Source organism: Pituophis catenifer, unplaced genomic scaffold (assembly GCF_029215685.1).
Source record: "Pituophis catenifer annectens isolate HBS135680 unplaced genomic scaffold, rPitCat1.0.hap2 SCAF_10, whole genome shotgun sequence".
Taxonomy (NCBI): domain Eukaryota; kingdom Metazoa; phylum Chordata; class Lepidosauria; order Squamata; family Colubridae; genus Pituophis; species Pituophis catenifer.
This window is the reverse complement of record NW_027256890.1, coordinates 30816178-30837977: the sequence shown is the minus strand read 5'-3', so window position 1 is coordinate 30837977 and position 21800 is coordinate 30816178. Positions and strand designations below refer to the sequence as shown.

Sequence of the window (21800 nt, the reverse complement as noted above, 5' to 3'; positions counted from 1 at the left end):
CTCAAGCAACAAAGCACAGACAACATGGTGGGATCAGCCAGTCAGCAGGCAGAGCACCATCTCCACCTAATGTGCAGTTGAGATTTGGCAGGTATGTGCATGGGCTGATCTGCAGCCTTTGCTTACCCATGGGCTGGTCTGCAGCCTTTGCAGCGTAGGAGTGCATCGACTCCTAAGTGCAGCTGCGGACAAGCCTAAACAAAGGTTTAAGGAGCAGCTTTTGAACCAACTGTGCAGCCACTAGGCCATACTGTCATAATTTGGCTGCTGAAGTTCTTTGTGGAAATTAAGGTACAGCATTCCCACAATCCTAGAAACTAGTTATTTGATGAAAAAGCCAAAAACCAGGTGAAAATTTACTTTGGCTAGGATTGTTTTCAACAAATTAATAATTCTGTTATTTCCAAGGGGCTTTCAGATCTTTCTCTTGAATCAAAGTGCTCTAGAATAATTCCCATTCTCAGATTGCCTCTCTGTTATTTGACAGATCCTTGTTTGCTCTCCTCCAGTGGTCTGGCCTTTCTCCAGTTCTTCAGGCTGTCTCAGAGATCATACTAAAAGCTTTGGTCAGACCATCAAAGGGCTATTCTTGCTGCTCCTGTTTCGCTGATTCTTTTTCTAGGTCTCTAACCACCACTGAGGGAAATTGCAACCAATTTTTACAAGCCTTACTGCATGTTTGTCGGTAGCTCTGAATTGAGACCAGGATCTGGTCTGGTCTGTTAGCAGGCTCTTTCAGAAGGAATTACTGAGGGTTTGGCACCCAAGGTGGATCTGGAATGGATCCACCAAAAAGAGAGTCACCCAGAGAAAGGAAGAGTTGGAAGAGTTAACAGAAGCACTTTTGTTAGGGAAAGAGGCTCCCAAAAATTCTAAATTGCTGGAGTGGCTTGAAAAGGAATCAGTTAACAGGAATTTGGAGCACAGGACATTTTCCCTATCAGAGGAAAATGATGGCCTGGAAGCTCCTTTGCCAGAAAAGCACAGGAATAAGAGCAAGAACCGTGAATTGGTCATCAGAAGGGTGGGCCACTAAGAAGAAACATCCATCCATTAACATTGAACCCCAAAGAGTTGAAAGGGAAGCTAAGCCGAGGACTTCCGGAGGTGACGTCATCGTGCCAGGAACGAGGGGAACAGAGCCCTGTCCCTGTAGTTCCAATATTCCCGATTGGAAGCCTTTTTAGGCACTATTGACCACGGAGAGGTCGATAGACAAAAGAGGGAATCTCAAGGACCTCGGAGGGACAGCAATCACCCCAAAGGTTTTAGAGGAATCCTCCTAAATCCAACCGGGGAAAAAACCAGCCATCTTGGCTGGCCTGAGCGTTGACAACTGATTAGTGTGGAAGCGAAGATCAAATAAAGAAGACATCGGTAAGAATTAAAATAAATAACAAGAATAAGAAAGGTATAACTACAAAGAAACGAAAAGAAGCAGGTGATAGTGAGACTCCAAAAACCGGCGGCTTTACTGCCAGACAAGCGGCGAGGGAAGAGAGATTGGAGCGGAAATTCAAAGCTGAAAGTGACAGTGCAATTTTGACAGGCGGCGGAGGCGAGTGAAAGCGAAGAAACATTGCGAAAAGGTGGTGGATTACAAACTTACAAAATAAATTGGCTTCGAAGAGGAAAGTGTGTAAAATTAGAACTGTGATCGTGCCGAGAGACAACAGGGAAGTGAGACCCAGGGAAAAAACGCGGACTGAGAGATAAGCGTAGAGCGGAAACCTTAATGAATGGTGGATAAAAGATTTGAAGAAGAGAGACTTTCGTTTTACAATTAGAGACGGCGGCGAGGTGAACCACAGATACGAGACATTGTAACTAGATACCAGAAGGATACACTGAATCCCTCTGAAAAAAGACACAAACGAGAGACTGTTTTCTACTGAAGAATTGGAAGATACTGACTTATTTAAAGCAAATTTTTTTAAAACTTTTAAAACTGGAGTGATAGAAGACGGACTGAAGAAGGAAGATCATGGAAGTAAAATCCAACTGTGTAAATGTGATATAGTGGATAAACTATTATATATTTAATAATATATGTAATTAGTTACTCTCATTTACTTTATATATTTAAACTTAGAGTTTACCCAATTTTGATCAAGTAAGTAACATAAATAAACAAGAATTATTATAAATTATATATATTCATAAATAAACTTAGATATTGAACGATTGATACAATACTAGTAATAAGTGCCATATCTTTTTAGAGGCTTTTTAGGCTAACAAACAGATAAGTAAGAAGAATGGGACAAGAAATAAGGCTAATCTCAATTAACATAAACGGACTAAATTTACCAACCAAAAGATCACGCACATTTAAAAAATTACAAAAATTAAACATGGATATCATAAATCTACAAGAAGTGCATATCCAAAGGCAATACCAAAAGTTATTAGAAAATAGAAGATTAGGAACACTATTCACCTCATTAAGAGAACAAAAAAAAAAGAGGAATCGCAGTATATATCAAAAATCATATACAAGCAAAACAAATTTATGCAGACGGAGAAGGCAGGATCCTGATGACTGATATTAAGATTAAAAATATATTACTAATATCAATTTACGTACCGAACGGAAATCAAAAAGAATATTTTAAAAAAATACATAATATAATTAAAGACTTAGACTATGAACATATATGTATTATAGGGGACTAAAGTGCAATTGTAGATATAGAAAAGGATTACCAAAGCAGCAAAAAGAATAAATTTAGGAAAAAGACACTTCCAGATACCTTCAAAGATATGGCCCAAGAACTACAATTACAGGACGCATGGAGAGAACTGAACAAAACCAAGAAACAATACACATTTTATTCGAATCCGCACCAATCATGGTCCAGGATAGATATGGCCTGGATGACCACGGAGTTAAGGAAGGACATAAAAGAAATTGAAATTGCACCGAATGTATGGGCGGATCATAATCCAATAATAGTAATTTGGAAAGGCCAACAAAAACAAAAAAGATGGATGATGGATAAAGAGATTATAAATGATAAGGAATACATAGAAGTGATTAAGAAAGAAATGAACATATTTTTTCAAATAAATACGAGAGAACAAACATCATTGCAAAATTTATGGGACACCACTAAAGCGTATATAAGAGGTTTAACAATTTCTTACAAAGCGAAGAAAAATAGAGACAAACAGCAAAGGAAAGATAATCTAATGACAGAACTTGGAAAATACGAAGTGGAACTACAGAAAGAACCACACAGTAAAATGATTAAAGAAAAAATAAATCTAACTAAAATAAATATAATAAAATAAATTTTTAATTTAAAATAAAATAAATTTAATAACAACAACAGAAATAGCGAGGAAAATTAAAATGGCAAAACAAAACCAATTTGAATATGCAAATGTGGAAATTAGAAGATACGCCATTGGAGGATAAAATAATACAAAAAGTAATGGAATGTGCAGAGATGGACAGGCTTACCAAAGAAATACAAGAAAAGGAAGACACAGAGTACTATCTGATTTGGCAACGATGGTACGATTGGTTAGAGAAAAGGAAACCGAAATAAAAAATAATCAGTAGGATAGAAAGGGAATACCAACTAAGGAAACAAAAATTAAGAAATAATCTTAAAATATCGTTATATAATGAATGTATAGTTTGTTTATGTTGTGTATTGTATGTATGTATGTTTTTGTTTGTTTATCTTTAATAAAATAATTTTTTTTTAAAAAAAAAAGAAAGGGAAGCTAAGCCAAGTAACAATGTAAGAAGGAATAAAATCACTAAAGATGTAAAGAAAAACAGTCATCTACATCTTTTCCTCAGCTAGAGATCTTAATTAGTCTTTCATATTCCTTTAATTCAGGGTTGAAATGCTCCCAGTTGGGACCGGATTGGCTGATCCGGTAGCGATGGCAGGTGGTTTGGAGAACCGGTAGCAAAAATACCTGCCCCCCCACCCATGACCCCCTATCGCCCGGTCGCCTGCTTGCCCCTTCTTTTAAAAAATGCTTTTAAAAGGTTAAAAAAAAGGCTCTGTCGATCCTAGCTGAGCTGTGCGATCGTCAGAGCATTTTTTGTTTTTAACTTTCAAAAGCATTTTTTTTACAACCTATTCGGCCGAATAGTAAAATAGTAAAAGTAAAAAAAAAAGATTGAGTGCCACAGCTGATCACCCCCCCCCGCATACTGTTCTACTTACCCCATGCCTCCTTTTGGCGTGCACTGTGCGCACGCACACCTCACAATTGGTGCGCATGCACAGCCAGCGAACCGGTAGTAAACTGGTTCAGATTTCACCACGGCTTTAATTCCCGTTTTGTTTTATAACCCATGAGTTTTTTTCTGCAGTTTCAGCTAATGTCAGCCCTCCCAGATAAACCGGATGGGGAAATCAGACCAGATGAGCTAATGTTGCTTTATTACCAGGCTACATTAACAGAATCTTCCAAATCTGAAAATATAACTCTCCCGCCATCACTTTTAACAGTCTGAAACATTAGGGCGGATCCTCTTTGGCCACTCCCCCTTGTATCTTGCCCTAGGCAGCCTCATTTCCTCAAGCTCAAAGGACCCCTACTTCCCTGCTTGGACAGCCAATGGTGGAGAGGGAAGAAGCACCTGGGGAGAGTAGCTTTTTCCCAGGGCTCAAATCTCCAGGCCATGTTAACCAAGAAAATAATTTTGAGAGAAGGAGAACACTGGTGCTTTGAGAAGTGGGGAGGGCATGAAACTAGGACATTATTCAGGCAGATTAGGGGCTTCTGGTCTAATTTGACTGGAGGAGTGCAGTGAGTAGTAGTTAGGGGGCCCACCTAGACTAGGAATGGTCCTGGGGATGCCGATAGACTTTGGTCTATTGGCATCCTTCTGGAAGATCTGGTGGGAAGGCCTGATTTTATCCTGCTCAAGAAATCCTGCTCACTGGAAGGGATGCTGACATGTTGCTTGTGGAGTGCAGAATTAGGTCTGTGGGTGGTTAAAGAATTGCTGGGAGGGCCGAGTGAATGGGGCACCTTTCCTTGCGGTGAGTATTTGTGTAGATGTTTCTGTGTATTTGTATTTGGCTCCTTTTGATCTAGCTTTGATGTGCTCCGTGTGATTCACCTTTTCTTGTGCCCAGATACATTTGTAAATTCCACTGGTGATGTGATCTTAATGTTAGATGCTCAAGGCAAGCTGAGGAATTTCATTGGCAAATGTAGTATTTGTTGTAAAAAGGAGCATACTGTTACATAAGATGTGTGAACACAAAGTGGTCATTTGGGGTAAGAGAGGAGTCCTGTATAAATCTTGCACAATAAGGATATGCAGTGGAGTGAGAAAATGCTTCCTGGGAGTGACCGGTCTTCCACGAGAAAGTGTCTTGTCCTTTTCACCCAGAGGTGTCTGCAGTCCCCAAGCCCTTGAATTGACCCAGGCTTCTTTTAAAGCATCAGTTCTGCAGTTCTGGGACTGTCTGTCTCTGCTCTGCCTGCCTGACCTGTGCACATTGGCTTCATCTGTCCTCTTTTTAAGATATCACTGGTATTCTTAATCATTGTCTTTTGGGGGAGTGTATAGAAGGGTGCTCGGATAATTCAACAATGAAGTTAAACAAGTTGGAGGATCACAGCAATATAATGCCAGGACTCTGCTCCTCTACTGTTTTTTTAGTTGATAGTATTTTTATGCCCCTGGCCTCGCCCTGAGGTTTTGGAAAACATTTTATTTATTGTGCACTTAAGATATTCTTAGCCTTGCACGGAGGATTGTAGTTCAAGCTCTGTGGCAAGGAAAGGCAGATTCTCTGTCATAAATAAATTATCCAAATAGTGCTAATTTGCATACTTTCTCTATTTCATAGTTTAGCAGTAACACTTAAGACTTATATACTGCTTCACATGCCCTCTCTAAGCATTTTTCAGAGTCAGCCTATTGCCCCCAGCAGTCTGGGTCTTCATTTTACCGACCTCGGAAGAATGGAAGTCTGAGTCAACCTCTAGCCAGTCAGGATTGAACTCCAGACTCTGGGCAGAGTCAGCCTGCAACACTGCATTCTAATCACTTCCACCATCAGGGCTCCTGAATTGAATAGTTTACACCAATCTTTTTTTTTTAAATTTATTTATATGCCGCCCTTCTCCGGAGACTCAGGGCGTCTTACAATGCGTTAAGCAATAGCCTTCATCCTTTTGTATATTTTTATACAAAGTCAGCTTATTGCCCCCACAATCTGGGTCCTTGTTTTACCTACCTTAGAAAGGATGGAAGGCTGAGTCAACCTTGAGCCTGGTGAGATTCGAACCTGCAGTAATTGCAGGCAGCTGATGTTAATAACAGCACTGTGAATGTTTTATACAATTTTATTTTTTTAAAATCTCATAAAGTTTGTTTTTCAAAACAAAAAAACAAAAACAAAATAGCACTGTTAATAACAGTGCTTTAGTCTGCCACGCCACCAGGCTCTTTTTTGAATCTTGATAATTGGGAAAGAGGCAGAGACTTGCAAAGCAGCACCAATCAACTCCTCTCTGGTTTTGGAGGCCTCCCTTGTTGCACAGCATAGAGACTGGAGCTGCTCTCCAGCAGGGAGGCTGGGGGAGCCCTGCCTCACCTTCTGGTCTGAGACAGTTGGCTGTGTGGAACCTGGTCTTAAACGGTCTCTCCAGCTCTTTATCTGCTCCAGACTGGTCTGCTTTATCTGACATTTTCCTCAAAGGTTGCTGGACTCTCTACCGGACCACAGCTCCACACAACTATCCAGAAGTTAACTTGAAAATTTGATTTTTATTGTTTTTTTGCCATCAGAATGTCTCCAGGCAACTGATTTGCCTGGTGGCATTGCAGGAGTCCATCCAAGCCTAGGAAGCAGCGGGTGGTGCCCTTCAGTTGCGATGGGCTGATGCCCAAAGCAGAGAGGCTGGCAGCCTCCCTCCCTTCCTGGGTTTGAATTCAGCAGGTTGCATTCAGATAACATTTCCCTGTTGTGGAGCCCTAGCAAAGGGGAATGTTATTTTTTTAGAAAAGGGGGGTCCTCTTAAGTGGAACAGGAAGCAAAGAAGAGCTCTTGAGGTTAGAAGCCATTCATTGGGCAGTTTCTGCTTTTCCCAGGCAATTCAGCCAGATGCCCAAATCAGCCTGAAGGTGTTGGCGGTGCTACTATGATGGTTGCAAGGAAGAGTCACACAGTACTTATTTGTGAAATGCATGTCTTCTTCAATTTATACCATTTTCCATGCCCCAGTGAAAGATTTCAAAACATCTAAGTATTGTGCAAAGAAAATGGAAGAATGTAGGGAAAGGTCCAGAGACTGAAGAAGTTCTAAAGAGATCATTTCTTTCAGAAGATGTCACCGTGGAAGGAGATGAAAGGAGACGTCCTGGGTGGTCTTTCGGTTTCCTTCCCTTGATCTGCACCAGCATTTTATAGGTCTGAACAACACCTTGGAAAAAGGCTGGACCTCTTGATCCTGATTAGCCAGTATTATTTGAGTCCTTGGTTATTCCTTGAGTTGGAGTGCAGATCCCAATGAAAGTTGACAAAGGATGGTTCTTCAGAGCCTTGTCTCTTGACATGGTCCATCACTTCATAAATTTGGGCCTTAGAGCAGAGCTGGGCGTCACATAATTTAATAACCGGTTCGCCCAGAATTGAAAATGTGAGCATGCGCCCATGCAAGCTGCATCAAAAATACAGCGATTGTATAGGACAGGATAGCTTTGCTCACATGTGTGCTCTGCGCACATGCGCACTGCATCAAAACCACGGTGATTGTATCAGATGGGATAACCCTGGGGCGGGTGGTGGTGGTGGGGACAGCAGCTGGCCGTAACTGCTGGTTAGCCTGAACCAGTCCGAACTGGCTGAATCCCACCCCTGCCTTAGAGTCTTAACCTTGATGTGATTGTTGTAGGTATAAAATGGTTAGTTCTATATCATTGGGAAAACTGCAAATTTACTTTGATCTAAGTGTATATATGCCCTTAGCAACATTATTGTTGTGTTTTATATAGTAACCTTGTTCTTTAAGAGTTGTGATTCTAATCCCCCCTTTGTCTTTGAATTATATGACATATATTCTACTCTAGCTTTCTTCAATTGACTGATTCTGTGGCATTGGATCCGTGTTGACTCTTAGGTCAATGTAGTTTTTCTCCAAGGGGGTTCTGACCCAACCTGACCCTTCAGCCACTGTAATTGAGTCCATCCAGCTTTCTGCTGATTGTCCTCTTCTCTCCTTGTACTTTTCCAAGGATTTATAGGTTTTCAAGAGTGCATCAGGCGCCGAAGGAGGGTAATTGGAGCCCGGCCAGTCTTACCTAAAGTGTGAACTCTGGGTTGATTTGTTCAATGATCCATTTGCACTCTTGGTATTCTCAGGAGTCTTCTTCAACACCAAAGTTGAAAAGCATCAGTCATCTTTTACAGTAGGCATTCATGCTCCCACCTGTTAGTTTTATCAGTTAAGACAGGAGTTCTGGTGGGTATAGGGAGTGGGCCAGGAATTCTCTGTGGGGCTGCTCTGGAAGAGAGGGCTGGGTTGTGCTGTGAAGTGACGTGACCTGGCTGCAGAGCTCCTGGTTTTATCCCCTTAGGTCTTAGACTTAAGGGGTCTAAGGGATCCCTCCTCAGGGATCCTTAAGTCTGGGGTTTTTCGAGATTTTTTAAATCTGCATCTGCTGGCTGCTGTATCTTTCAGATCTGGAGGAGGCCTTCTGTGTGTCTTGCCTGAGGTGGGCAAAGAGCCCCCCTAGATTATGGAGGCTTCACTCACTTTGCTGGTCCTGCCCCACCTGGCAGTCTTGGAGACCCTGCTCTTTCACTACCAATCTGGTGGTTATTTTTTTTTTAATTTGATTTATATGCCGCCCTTCTCCGGAGACTCAGGGCAGCTTACAATGCATTAAGCAATAGCCTTCATACTTTTGTATATTTATACAAAGTCAGCTTATTGCCCCCACAATCTGGGTCCTCATTTTACCTACCTTAGAAAGGATGGAAGGCTGAGTCAACCTTGAGCCTGGTGAGATTTGAACTTGCAGTAATTGCAGGCAGCAGATGTAAGTGGATGTTAATAACAGTGCTTTAGTCTGCTGAGCCACCAGAGCTCAGCAGAGGATTACATTATGAGGATTACATTATGAGGATTACAATATTATATTATTATACTGTAATTTTGTTATGAAATGGTGACTTCTAACTTTGTAAAACACCTTGGATAAATGTACACATTAGAGAAGAAGTACATTTAACTAAAATTAATGCAATGAATAAGAGTCGGAGAAGCTCTAAAAGCCTTTTGTAGCAGCACAATGGAAGGAAGGCCTGGCCAAACCCTCTGAGAGAGCTGCCAATCCTGGTTCTCAAGGCAGGGGCATGCCAGTCCTGTTGGCACCCATCCCAGGCAAAGATTAACCATCACAAGACTTGGAGGGGTTTTTCCATGGGACACCCCCCTCCACCCAGTTCTTTTTCAGCAAATTGGACCCAGACTCTTTCAGACATTTAGGGAATTGCCAATGCTTTCCTTTAACACTTTGCAAGTGAGTCTGGAACCTTTATGCGCTATCACCCTGGCTCCCGAGCATGAAAGGCACTTTGGCTGAGAGCCTGAGAGACTTTCCATGGTTGGCTTAGGATGGGCAGGAAAGGGCAGCGCATTACAAGACTCTTACACATTTTCTGGGGCGGGCTCCATAAAGGGGACAAACATGTGATGCTTATCTTGAATCTCCCAAGGCTTGGAGGGTGGGAGATGTAGGTTGGATGAGTAGGAGTTGCTTACCCATCTCCCCTGACAGTCCGATTCCCCATTTCTTCTTGGGCTTTCCCTTTTGACTGGCTGAGGCTGACCCCCTCCTGCAGGAATCAGCATCTATTTCTCTGTTGGGCAACAGCTTCCAAAGTTCAGGCACCTCCAGCCTTTCTGAAAGGGCTCTGAAAGGAGTGATAGGCTGAAGCGAAAGCCAGATTTCCCGGAGCTTTTGCCTTGAAAATGTTTCATTTGTCATCCAAGAAACTTCTTCAGTTCTCTAAAAAACCTGAATTGAAGAAGCTTCTTGGATGAGAAGCAAACATTAAAAAAACAACCCCAAGAAAGTCCAGTTGCCTTTTGGAAAAGCACCTTTGGGACAACCATGACCTGGATGATGGAGAATCTCCGTAGATAATTACTGTATTTTTCGGAGTATAAGATGCTTCGGACTTCCGGTTGGCGATCCGCAGCGATATGGCGTTGTGAGAGTGATTGCTACTCTCCAACACAGTTAATCGCCGTGCTTTGGGGATCCATTTCGGAGCGCGAAGCCCGGAGAGCTTTGCGGACAATAGAGAGAGTCTGGCGTGCGAGAAAGTGAGGAGCAAGTGCCCATTGCATGACTGGATGTCTCTGTCGAACCAGTCGAACCAGTGTGTGTCTGTCATCTAATGGTGGACCCGAGGCCGTGGTAGCCAGCAAAGAGACGGGAAGTGAGAAAGATTGGAGAAAGCAGTGTTAGAAGAGGATTCTTTTTCTTTTTCCCTGAACACCATGGAGAGCGGCATCAGAGGAATGAGGTTGGCGGAGTCGGATGTGAAAGATTCGGAGAAAGGAAATAAGCGGTGATTGAAAGAAAAGAGCAGACTGGAATATTATAGCACGCTGACAAGCCGGCAAGGAAGACTAAAGAGACTGCTGTGACAGATCGTAGGCCCAAACGGAAGATCGATGGGATACAGCAAGCAACAATAAAATAGGAGAACTCTTGTGTTTTTTTTTTTTTTTAATTTGATTTATATGCCGCCCTTCTCCGGAAACTCAGGGTGGCTACAATGTGTTAAGCAATAGCCTTCATACTTTTGTATATTTATACAAAGTCAGCTTATTGTCCCCATAATCTGGGTCCTCATTTTACCTACCTTAGAAAGGATGGAAGGTTGAGTCAATCTTGAGCTTGGTGAGATTTGAACTTGCAGTAATTGCAGGTAGCAGATGTAAGTGGATGTTAATAACAGTGCTTTAGTCTGCTGAGCCACCAGATTGGATAATAATTTAGAAGGACGGTGACTTGGTGGTAACTGAGAGGGGGAAACAGGAAGTGCAGCCATCATTAAGAGCTGATGGTGCGATAGTTGAAGAGTGGTTATAGAGACTAACTGAGGAAGGCGTACTGGAATTCATTTTTAGATCGGCCGGCATTGGAAAGAGGAGGACTCTGAAATCACTGGTGATTGGACAGTAACATCTCCCCCGAATTAACAACAGGAGTAGAACTTTTGACGGATATAGTAACCTAATTATTTCTTGATATCTTTATATTTTTATACTTATACTTTGACATCTTTATATATTTATATACTCTTATCTACTCTTTTACATATCTCTAGATCAATTTATATATCTTCATATATTTATACAACTCAGATAAACTTATATATATTTTAAAATTCATATAGTATATAGTGTATATAGTATATATAGCCTTAATCTAAATATGTGATATTCTTTGCATTAATTTTTTGCTTGGTAGCTGATTTAAGATAAGTAATATACTAGAACTGTGATATAATATGGGAAATAGAACTTGACAACTACTGCATTTAATTATCTGTGAATATATCCAAATTAACTATAAATTAACTTCAAATTAATTAGTATCATCATAAATTAAGCATGTTTAGACATAGATATTGATTGATTGATAGATTGATAAGTATAGTTATCTAATATTTGAAGGGTATACATTAATATATATATATATCATGAGCACCTTTAGTAATATAAGAAACAAAATTATATTGGATAAAGAGAAGAGGTAGTCAGTGAATGATAATTTGGAGGAATATTGAAAGAATAGTAAGAGACCAAAAAAAGGTCTTGAGAGACATGACAAACCTTTCATCAACGGTATTAAAAACAGGAAAGAAGACTACCTCCAATCCTAAGATAACTATGACTTCACCAGCAACGCAGAGATCGACAGAAGGGCTGTCTAAAACAGAAAAAACTATGGTGATACTGACTATGCAAGCCATGCAATCGACCCTGACAATAATCCAAGACACCATTCTGAAGATGCAAGAAAAGATGACCAACAACCACGAAGAGCTAAAGACGGATATCCAAGCCCTAGACCACAAGATGAATGAGATACAAGAATCAATACACAGCAATGAACAAAGGATAAAAAAGGTGGAAACCAGGGTGGAACAAAATGAGAAGAATTTGGATTCAGTAGACCAGAAATTGATGGCACAGAATAGAAAGCTAGAGGACTCGATAATCCAGTTAGAGATGGATAGAGCGTCCTTTTACCTACGTTTTCAAAATATAGTAGAAGATAAAGAGGAAGACCTGGGGCAAGTGATGGCCGAATTGATTGCAGAAATATTACAACAGGACAAGCAGGAGATAATCAAAGAATTGGATGAAGTTTATAGAGTACAGACCAATTATGCTAGAAGGAATAGGCTACCCTTGCTCCCTCCGATAGGGTCCGCAACTTGGGTGTCCTCCTGGATTCTCGGCTGTCTTTAGATGACCATCTGACGGCCGTAACCAGGGGGGCCTTCGCACAGGTCTGTCTTGTGCGCCAGTTGCGCCCGTTCCTAGACCGGGATGCCCTCGCCACGGTCACTCACACCCTTGTTACCTCTAGGTTGGACTACTGTAACATCCTCTACATGGGGCTGCCCTTGGGATGTGTCTGGAGGCTTCAGCTAGTCCAAAATGCAGCCGCGCGGGTAGTTACGGGGGCGTCTAGATACTCCCGTGTAACACCTCTCCTGCGTGAGCTGCACTGGCTACCGGTGGCACTCCGGATACGTTTCAAGGTGCTGGTGCTCACCTATAAAGCCCTTCATGGCTTAGGCCCAGGGTAGTTGCAGGACCATCTCCAGCCATTCTCCCATCGTCCTGTGCGCTCTCACAGAGTCGGCCTCCTCAGGGTGCCGTCGGCCAAACAATGTCGGCTGACGACCCCCAGGGGGAGGGCGTTCTCTGTGAGAGCCCCGACCCTCTGGAATGGATTGCCCACTGAGCTCAGGACAGGCCCCGACCTTCTTTCCTTCCGTCGTGAGCTGAAGACGTGGCTCTTCCGCCAATTAAACTGATCCGTTTGGGGGTACACAGGTATAATTTTAAATCGTTTTTTAATTGGGTTACTGATTTTAATTTGGTATTGTATTGTGATTTGTATTGAAGTTGTCATTTTGTAAGCCGCCTTGAGTCCCTAGGGAGAAAGGCGGCATATAAATCGCAATAAATAAATAAATAAATAAATAAATAAATAAATAATTAATACCCAGGGAAGTCCATGTCAGATTCGCGAGGAAAAAAGTGAAGGATATATTGTACAACATGGCGATGTGTGAGTGATGTATAGAGGGAAAGAGGTGATAATTTTGAAACAGGTTTCCAGGAGGGTGAAGGAAGTGAGAAGGGATTATCGATTTTTAGCCATACAATTAAGTAAAAGGAGCATCCTTTTCAGATGGATACTGCAGAAAGGCATGTTAATTACCTGGCAGGGGAAGAAAATCAAAATAGACAGTCTGATAGTAGCACAAGACTTCCTTGACCAATTGAGAGGAACGGAGGAGGAACAAAGCAGGAAGGAAGAAATAGAAGCAATAGCACTAGAAGAGGAAACCCTCCACCAACGGAACTCTAAAGAATGTACCCCAGAGAAAAAGGAAATAGAAGAAAAGGAAAGTAAAGAAACAAAAGGGAAGAAACTAAGACCTCAAAGAACTACACGAGCAAACAGGAACTAAAGCCGGACAAGAAAATCAGAAATGAACGACTGGAAACTAATATCAATTAATGTTAATGGACTAAATGATAGTAGAAAGAGAAAACAAATACTTACAAAATTAGCTAAGCAGAATGCAGACATAATATGCCTTCAGGAAATCCATATAAGAAAAGATGATGAAAAGTGCTTAGAATACAAGAAATTTGGAAAAACTTTTACCTCATTGGTGGAAAAAAAAAGGGGAGTAGTAATATATGTTAAAAATGGGATTGTAGCGGAGTTAAAATATAATGATACTAAGGGGAGAACACTAATGATTGAGATAATGAGAGGGAACTCTCCAATATTATTGGTAGTTATATATGCCCCAAACAAAAAGCAGGGGGAATATTTCAGAAAACTCCATGAGCAAATAAGTAAACTGGAGTACAGTAATATCTGTATAACAGGAGATTTTAATGGGATAGTAGACTCTGATAAGGACCATAATAGTGGCAAAGACAAAAAAAAAAAAAGGGGGGGGGATAAATTACCAAGAACTTTTTTCGATTTAACAGACGAATTGAACTTAGTAGATATCTGGCAGACTTTACATCCCAATAATAGACAATATACCTTTTACTTGAATCCCCAAAAATCGTGGTCGAGAATTGATATGACATGGGTTAGTAGGAATATGGGAATGGAAATAGAATCTACAGAAATAACACCAAATATATGGGCAGACCATAATCCTTTAGAAATAAGGTGGAAAAATCTACAGAGGAAGAAATGGAAGAGATGGAGGTTAAATACGCAACTCTTGAGGGATAAAGAATATATAGAAAAAGTTAAGGGAGAATTAAGATTATTTTTTAAAGAGAATGAAAATCAAGAAACGTCGTGAGTAATTATATGGGACACAATGAAGGCATATTTAAAAGGGTTGGCCATATCATATAGTGCACATAAAAACAAAGAAAAAAGGAAGATACAGAAGGAACATCTAGAGAAATTGAGGGAGGCAGAAAGGAAATTGCAGCAAAATCCAGGGGACAAGGTGGCAAAAGAAAACTGGATGATGGCAAGACATAAATTGAATATTTTAGATCAGGAAGAATTGGCATTCAAAATAAAATGATCAAAACAATACTATTTCGAAAACACTAACAAACCGGGCAGATGGCTGTCTTATAAACTAAGAAGGAGAACGAAAAAGGAACCATTTATCAACTGGAGGACACGAAGGGAAATGTATTAAAGAAAGAAGAGGATAAGTTTGACATTCCCCGGGAATACTACGCAGCACTATATAAAGAGGAAGAAGTACCAAGAGAGAAAATCGAACAATACCTGGCAAACGAAGAACTCCCATTGATAGGAGAGGAAGAGAGGGAAATGTTGAACAGAGAGGTTACAATAGAGGAACTGAAGACAGCAATTTCAAAAATTAAAAATAATAAGTCACCAGGTCCGGATGGTTTCCCAGGAGAATTGTATAAATGTCTGGAGAAAATACTGTTACCCAAATTTTTAGAAATTTGCAATGAGGCGCTGATGGGCTCCAAAATTCCAGATTCATGGAGGGAAGCACATATCACATTATTACCAAAAGAAGGTACCGATCCAAAACAAATACAAAATTATAGGCCAATTTCCCTTTTAAATTCGGATTACAAAATTTTTATGAGTGTAATGGCAGAAAGAATAAAGAAAATATTAAATACCTTGATACATACGGATCAAAATGGAAGGCAAATAAGAAATAATATAAGAATAGTGACTGACACCTTAGAATACTATGAAGCACACTCGGACAAGCAGATGGCACTAGTCTTCTTAGACACCCAGAAAGCGTTCAATAATTTAAATTGGGAATTTATGGTCAAACAAATCAAGAAAATGGAATTTGGAGAAAATTTTGGGAGAATGATAAGAACAATCTATGATAAACAAAGGGCGAGTATATTAGTGAATGGGGACAGGACCAACATATTTCAGATTAGGAAGGGGGTAAGACGAGGATGCCCTTTGTCGCCATTACTGTTTATATTGGCTTTAGAAACCCTGCTAAAAAGAATTAGGAATAACGATGAAATAAAGGGACTGAAGATTAGGAGAGAGGTATACACAGGCATTTGCTGACGATGTGGTTCTGGAACCACTAGAAACAGGACAAAAAACTCTGGAGGAATTAGGTAGATATGGAGAAGTATCTGGATTTAAATTAAACAAAACTAAAACTAAAGTGCTGGTCAAAAATGTGACAGAAGGGCAAAAGAAAGAAATAGAAAAAACGTTGGGCTTGCAAATTGTCAAAAAAATAAAATACCTAGGAATCTGGATAACACCAAGATGCTCGGCCTTAAAAGAGGATAATTATGTGCCCTTGATTAAAAAAATTAAGCAAGATTTAGAGAGATGGGGGAAACTGCAATTGTCACTCTTAGGTAGAATAGCTTCAATAAAAATGAGTATCCTGCCCAAGATGTTATATTTGTTTCAAACTACACTGGTTAACTTGGATAAAATTTTTTTCTTGGAATTGAATAAATCTATTAGGAAATTTATCTGGGGGGGGGAGACCCAGAATTTCATTGAGAATATTACAGGATAAAAGGAGTAGGGGGGGGGTTTGGACTCCCAGCTTGGGAAATATATTATAAGGCAGCTAATTTAGTGTGGATAAGGGAATGGGTCACCCTAGAAAACAAAAGGATTTTAACGTTAGAAGGGCATGACCTGCAGAGAGGGTGGCACGCGTATTCATGGGATAAAGATAGGAAAAGAAAACATATTTTCATAGACATAAAATAAGGGACACATTAATACAGACTTGGACGGAGCGCAGGCAAAAGCAATACATGAGAGTCCCGAAGTGGCTTTCTATAATGGAAGACATGATATATCCCAACATGTTAGAAATTGAAAAAATGTTTAGATATAAGGATATCCTAGATAGCGGCGGAAACCTTAAATCAAATGATACATGGAGAACAAGGTATTAATATCGACTGGTGGCCAAACCTACAAATCAAGTCTCGATACCAAAAAGACAAGGAAGAATTCGGTATAGAGATGGGACCAAATAGATTCGATAAGGTATTGATAGGATCGGAGAAAAAAATATTGGCTAAATTATACGATTATTTATTAGAATATGATAGGGCAGAGGAGATAGTTAAAGATCAGATGATTGTGTGGGCAAAGAACATTGAACATAGTATAAATTTGAATGATTGGGAAATAATTTGGAATAAGAACTATAAATTGACGACAGCAGTAGCGTACAAAGAAAATCAATACAAAATGTTATACAGGTGGCATCTAGCCCCCACAAGGTTAGCAAAAATCTACCCCAATACAAAACCAAATTGTTGGAAATGTGGCCATCACCAGGGTACCTTCTTCCATATGTGGTGGACATGCCCCGAAGCGACGAAATACTGGAAAAAAAATCGAACATGGATACAAGAAATAATTGAGGAAAATATGGATATGATACCTGAAACATTTCTCCTGGGAATACTAAAAAGGACATATGAGAGAAAAAAGAGATACTTAATCATACATATTATCACGGCTGCCAGATTAATATATGCACAATATTGGAAAGAAAAGGGATTACCACCAGAAGAGCGTATAATTAGAAAAATATTTGAGTGTGCAAGATGAGTAAATTAACATATGAAATTAATGATGATGATAATTCGGAATATTATACGGTGTGGGAAAGGTGGTATAAATGGAGGGAAGATAAAATAAAAGAAGGAATAAATAGTGCAACTACTAAAAGGAATAAGTAACTTAAGAGACACCATATATGTAACCTGTATATATGTACGTTTGAACACTGCTTAACCGATATAAGTTGAATTGTAAAACTATGTAACTCAATAAAAACTGGCAAAAAAAAAAAAGATGCTTTGGAGTATAAGACACACCTTATTTTTTGGGGAGGAAAATAAGAAAAAAAAAACACTCTGCCTCTGCCTACCAGCATCCATCGGTATTCATCTGGCTAGCATCCTGTTAGTGTGTGTGAGAGTTGAGGGCTGTTTGGAAACTTCCTTGTTGCTGTGTGAGCAACAAGGAAGGAGACAGCAAGGAGCCTGGCCATGGCTTAGCTCTGTGCTAAGTCTGTGCTGAGCTCTAAACTAGTCTGCTGCTCAAAATTGAAACTGAAATGCCTCTCCTCTGCTTGTATTTTGCTTGTATTTACTACCACGTTGGAAAACCTGCTTTTGGTATTGTATATTTACTTCATGTGTTAGGGTTAGGGTTCTGTCCTCCCTTGTCCTCTTTGCCCATGTGGAGATCCGTTGGCTGCTCAGGTAATGGCCATCCTTGTTGCTAGTCTGATTTTGGTGAGCCTAGGTGATTCCGGTCCAGGTGTGTTTGCACCTTGGCATCCAAGCAGAGCCAACAGCCCCCCTTGTCCTGCTCTTTGTGCTCCCAACTGACCTTTGGAGGAGTCATGGAGTGGAGGGACCTCGTTCCCTGCATTTCCGGCATTCAGAGCAGAGTTTTCCTCTTTAGGTAGCCAGGATGGCAGTGCCCAGCCACTTTGGTAGAGCTCCAGGGCCCTGGAGGTAAAGAAGACAAGGCAGACTCAGCAGTGGGTTGGCTAGAAAGGGGCAGACTTGGGAACTGGGTGGTTTCTCCAAAGATGATTGGAGAACTCTGGCGCGAAGATAAATACACCTCTATCTTGGCGGTTAACCTTTCAGATGCTACTTTTTAATGCTCCGGCTTGATCAGGAGCCCTCATGTCCTGGTCACGTCATGGCTTTATTGCAAGATGCTCTACGTGGGTCTGCCCTTGAAGACTACCCAGAAATTCCCACCAGTCCAGAACGCAGCGGGACAACATGGATTGCACTGTTGGCAGTTTGTTCCCGGGTGCAATTCAAGGTCGTTACCTGTGAAGCCTTCCTGGCATAGGGCCTGCTGGTCCAATCTGGCCAGGTTGGCATGCTCCAGGTTCCTCCAATTAAACACAGCCGTGGAAGCTTGCCTTCTTTGCCACAGGGCCTGGCTTCTCCAACGAGGCTTCCCCTGAGATGGGGTGCGCCCTCCCCCCTGCTGTTGTGTTATAGTCATTCGAAGACCCTCCTCGGCCTTTAGTAAGAGTGAGTAAAGCCCTTTGGATTGTGAGTTTCTGTCTCTTTCTCCTTCCTGTCAAGTTTCTGTTAGAGCCACCCAGGTAGTTAAGAGTTGGGTGGCCTACACACTTTTTAAAAGATTTGCGATAGAGTCAGTATGCTTGTGCAGGATGATTCAACGCTGGAGGAGTAATTTTAACAGCTCTACAGAAGTGGGGATTTCGGGAGGGGTTTGGTAATCAAGTGAGATTTAGAGCAAGAAAAGACTCTTTGAAGAAGCCCCTGCGCCCATTGGCTGCAACGTCCTGCTGGGTGCAAGAATCACTCCCCCACCTTTTTTTTCCCCTCTGATGGTAGGGGCTGCATTTCATCCAGGGGTGCTGCATTTGCCCAGCCAGACATGGCCACGTCTGTCTCTTGTTTCAAAAAGCAGGGGCTGCCTCCATGGAGCATTCCATAAAGAGGACCCGCTGTGTCCGTCTGGCATCCCGTAGCCTCAGAGGGCAGGGAACCTGCCACAGGGCCTCTCTTGGCGACCAGGCTGGTGAAGCAGCTTTGCGATGCTTAGGGAGGCTTGATTGGCAGTTTGATTGCCTAGAGCAGCCAAAGATGATACAACACAGCCCCAAATTGTTTCTAAGGGTGCCTGAGACAATCCTAAACCAAGTTCTACTCATTTAATGTACAATCAGTTGTGATTATCCTGACTCCCTTCACTTCTGTGGCCTAGTTGAAATTTCACTCTATTATGTTCGGCCTATTTGTCTTTCAAGCTGTTAGAAGATCAACAGCATTTCTTTTCTTCCTCCAGTCACCCAGTATTTCTCCACTTTCTCAGACAATACTTAACGGTCTCAACCAGAGCATCAAGAGGCCGCCTTTGCTCAGTCTCATTCCTTCTTTTGCCTTTCTTCTCGGTCTTTTGGGAGAAAAAGGCTGAACTGAAATAGGAGTGGAGGAGTTGCTCTTTTTCCTCCCTGCTGGCCAGAATTTGGCCTCATCCACCGAGCAACTGGTCCAGGGCTCTTGATCTTTCATCCTGGGCTTTCTAGACCCAGGAAACTATTTGTATTCTTTGCATCCGTGGCTGACTTCTGACCACTTTCCTCTTTGCTTTTGCTTTCAGGTTGTTGGTAAACCCTTCGTGTCACTTCCTTAGATCCCTTCCTCCCAACTGTCTGCAAGCCTGCTTTGAGCATCTCCTTTTTTAGCTGCTCAGACTATTTCCCAAAAGCTACTCCTGGTGGTGGTGGTTATTGTTTTTGTTGTTGTTACTGTTCTTATCATTGTAGCATTTTCTGTGAATTCCTATTGGATAGTTTATAGTTGAGTGTATAGAAAAATGTAAACAATTCAACACTCAAATGAGTTGGAGGATTGCAGAATGCCAGGCATCTGCTCCCCCTCTTGTTTTTGAAGCTGATAGTATTTTTATGCCCCATCCACAAGTTCTAGAAAACATATTATTTATTTTGCACTTAAGATATTCTTAGCCTTGCCTCAATTCAAGCTCTGTGCCAAGGAAAGACAGATTCTGTGTCATGAAATAAATTATCCAAATTGTGCTAATTTGCATACTTTCTTTCCTGCATAGTTTAATCTTGCTAATTGGGAAGAGGCAGAGGCTTGCAAAGCAGCACCAATTGACCCTTCCCTGGTTTTGGAGCCTCCCCCTCCACAGCCCCCCTTCATGCGGAATAGGGAAGGGAAGGCGTAGGGGCCTTGGCGAGTTCTTGGCTGGGTCAGTCACTTGGCCCAGAGCAGGAATTTGAGAGACTCCTCAACAAAAAAAGTTGAAAATCTGAACAGACCATAAACTGATATTGATTTACTTCCTCTGGTATGGAATTACTGAGCTAACCAAATCTGTATTTAAATACACTTACATACTGTACACACCATCAAATAAAGCATAATGCGCTAATGCAACTCTAAGGAGTGTATTTGTTGAAACACATGGGTGTCCTAAAAAAAATGAGTTTCTTTAACCCCCTCCCCCCCCTCCCCCATTTCATAGATTCTTGTAGCATTGCAACTTTTAATTGGAAGTTCAAGAGCACTTTTCACCCATTTGTACCCAACCCCTTGGTATCCCTAACTCTCCTGTCTCCAGAATGGGATGATACGATTTCCTGCCATTTTGAGGGCGGAGACATGAAAACTGTAGCACAAACATTACAACGTTGGAGGCCTTGGGCTTCAAACAAAGGGTGTGTGTGGTCTGTTGAAAGGAACTGGGAGGTGGGGAACTATGAGATAAGCCCCTCCCACACTGGGCTGCCTAGTGGTGTCCAGAGGTCCAGACAGGTCCCTGGAGACCAGGGCGCCTGGTCAGGACGCCCAACATCTGATGCTGGGAAAAGCCTGAAGTGGGATCCCCTCCTTCAACAGGCCAAGGCACCCCCCTCTTTGCTTGAAGCCCAAGTTGGTTATTGCAGCCCTGGAAGCAGCAAAGAGAACCCAAAAAGAGTCAATCAAGGACCAGCAGCACCTGCTTCCTCTGCCTCACATTTTCTGCTTGGGAACCGGAGAGGCTTTGTTGCTCTTGAACCTGTGACGGGGGACGAGCATTTAATGATTTACTTACCTGAAAAGAGGAGAGGACTTACTTTAAAGCTCCTCACCTAGTGCTCCTATGCTCCTTGAGTCCCCCCCTTCCCCCGGCAGTTGCATCTTGGAATGGGCTGCAACGGAAGGCCTAGCAGCAGCCCCGGCTGATCTCCCTCTCTTTGCCTACAGATGCTGCAGCTGCCTTGTGCCAAGGGCAGGATGCCCTTCTTGGCCCTCTGGCACCTCTTCCGCCACCCCGCTGCCTTCCTGAGCACCCCACGGGTAGAATACAAGCCAATCCAGAAGGTGATGGTAGCTAACCGAGGTGAGCAGGGCTTGGGAAGTGGGATAACTTGGAGCTGCTTCTGCCCCCCCCGGCCCCCCAAAGTGCTTGGCCGGGCTGTTTTTTCAGAGGCATTTTTAGAAGGAGCCATTTTATCGGCCTGGAACCAATGGTAGAC

General features: G+C 41.8%; 1 protein-coding gene across 2 annotated transcripts in view; it reads left to right on the top strand.

Moving 5' to 3' along the window:
* PC (pyruvate carboxylase) overlaps window positions 1-21800 on the top strand; it is a 143949-nt gene that overhangs the window by 29491 nt on the left and 92658 nt on the right. For both annotated transcript variants that reach the window (XM_070950266.1, XM_070950265.1), the window contains exon 3: window positions 21529-21664. In XM_070950266.1, the coding sequence (XP_070806367.1) occupies window positions 21529-21664 (136 nt within the window). The remainder of the gene's footprint in view (window positions 1-21528; window positions 21665-21800) is intronic.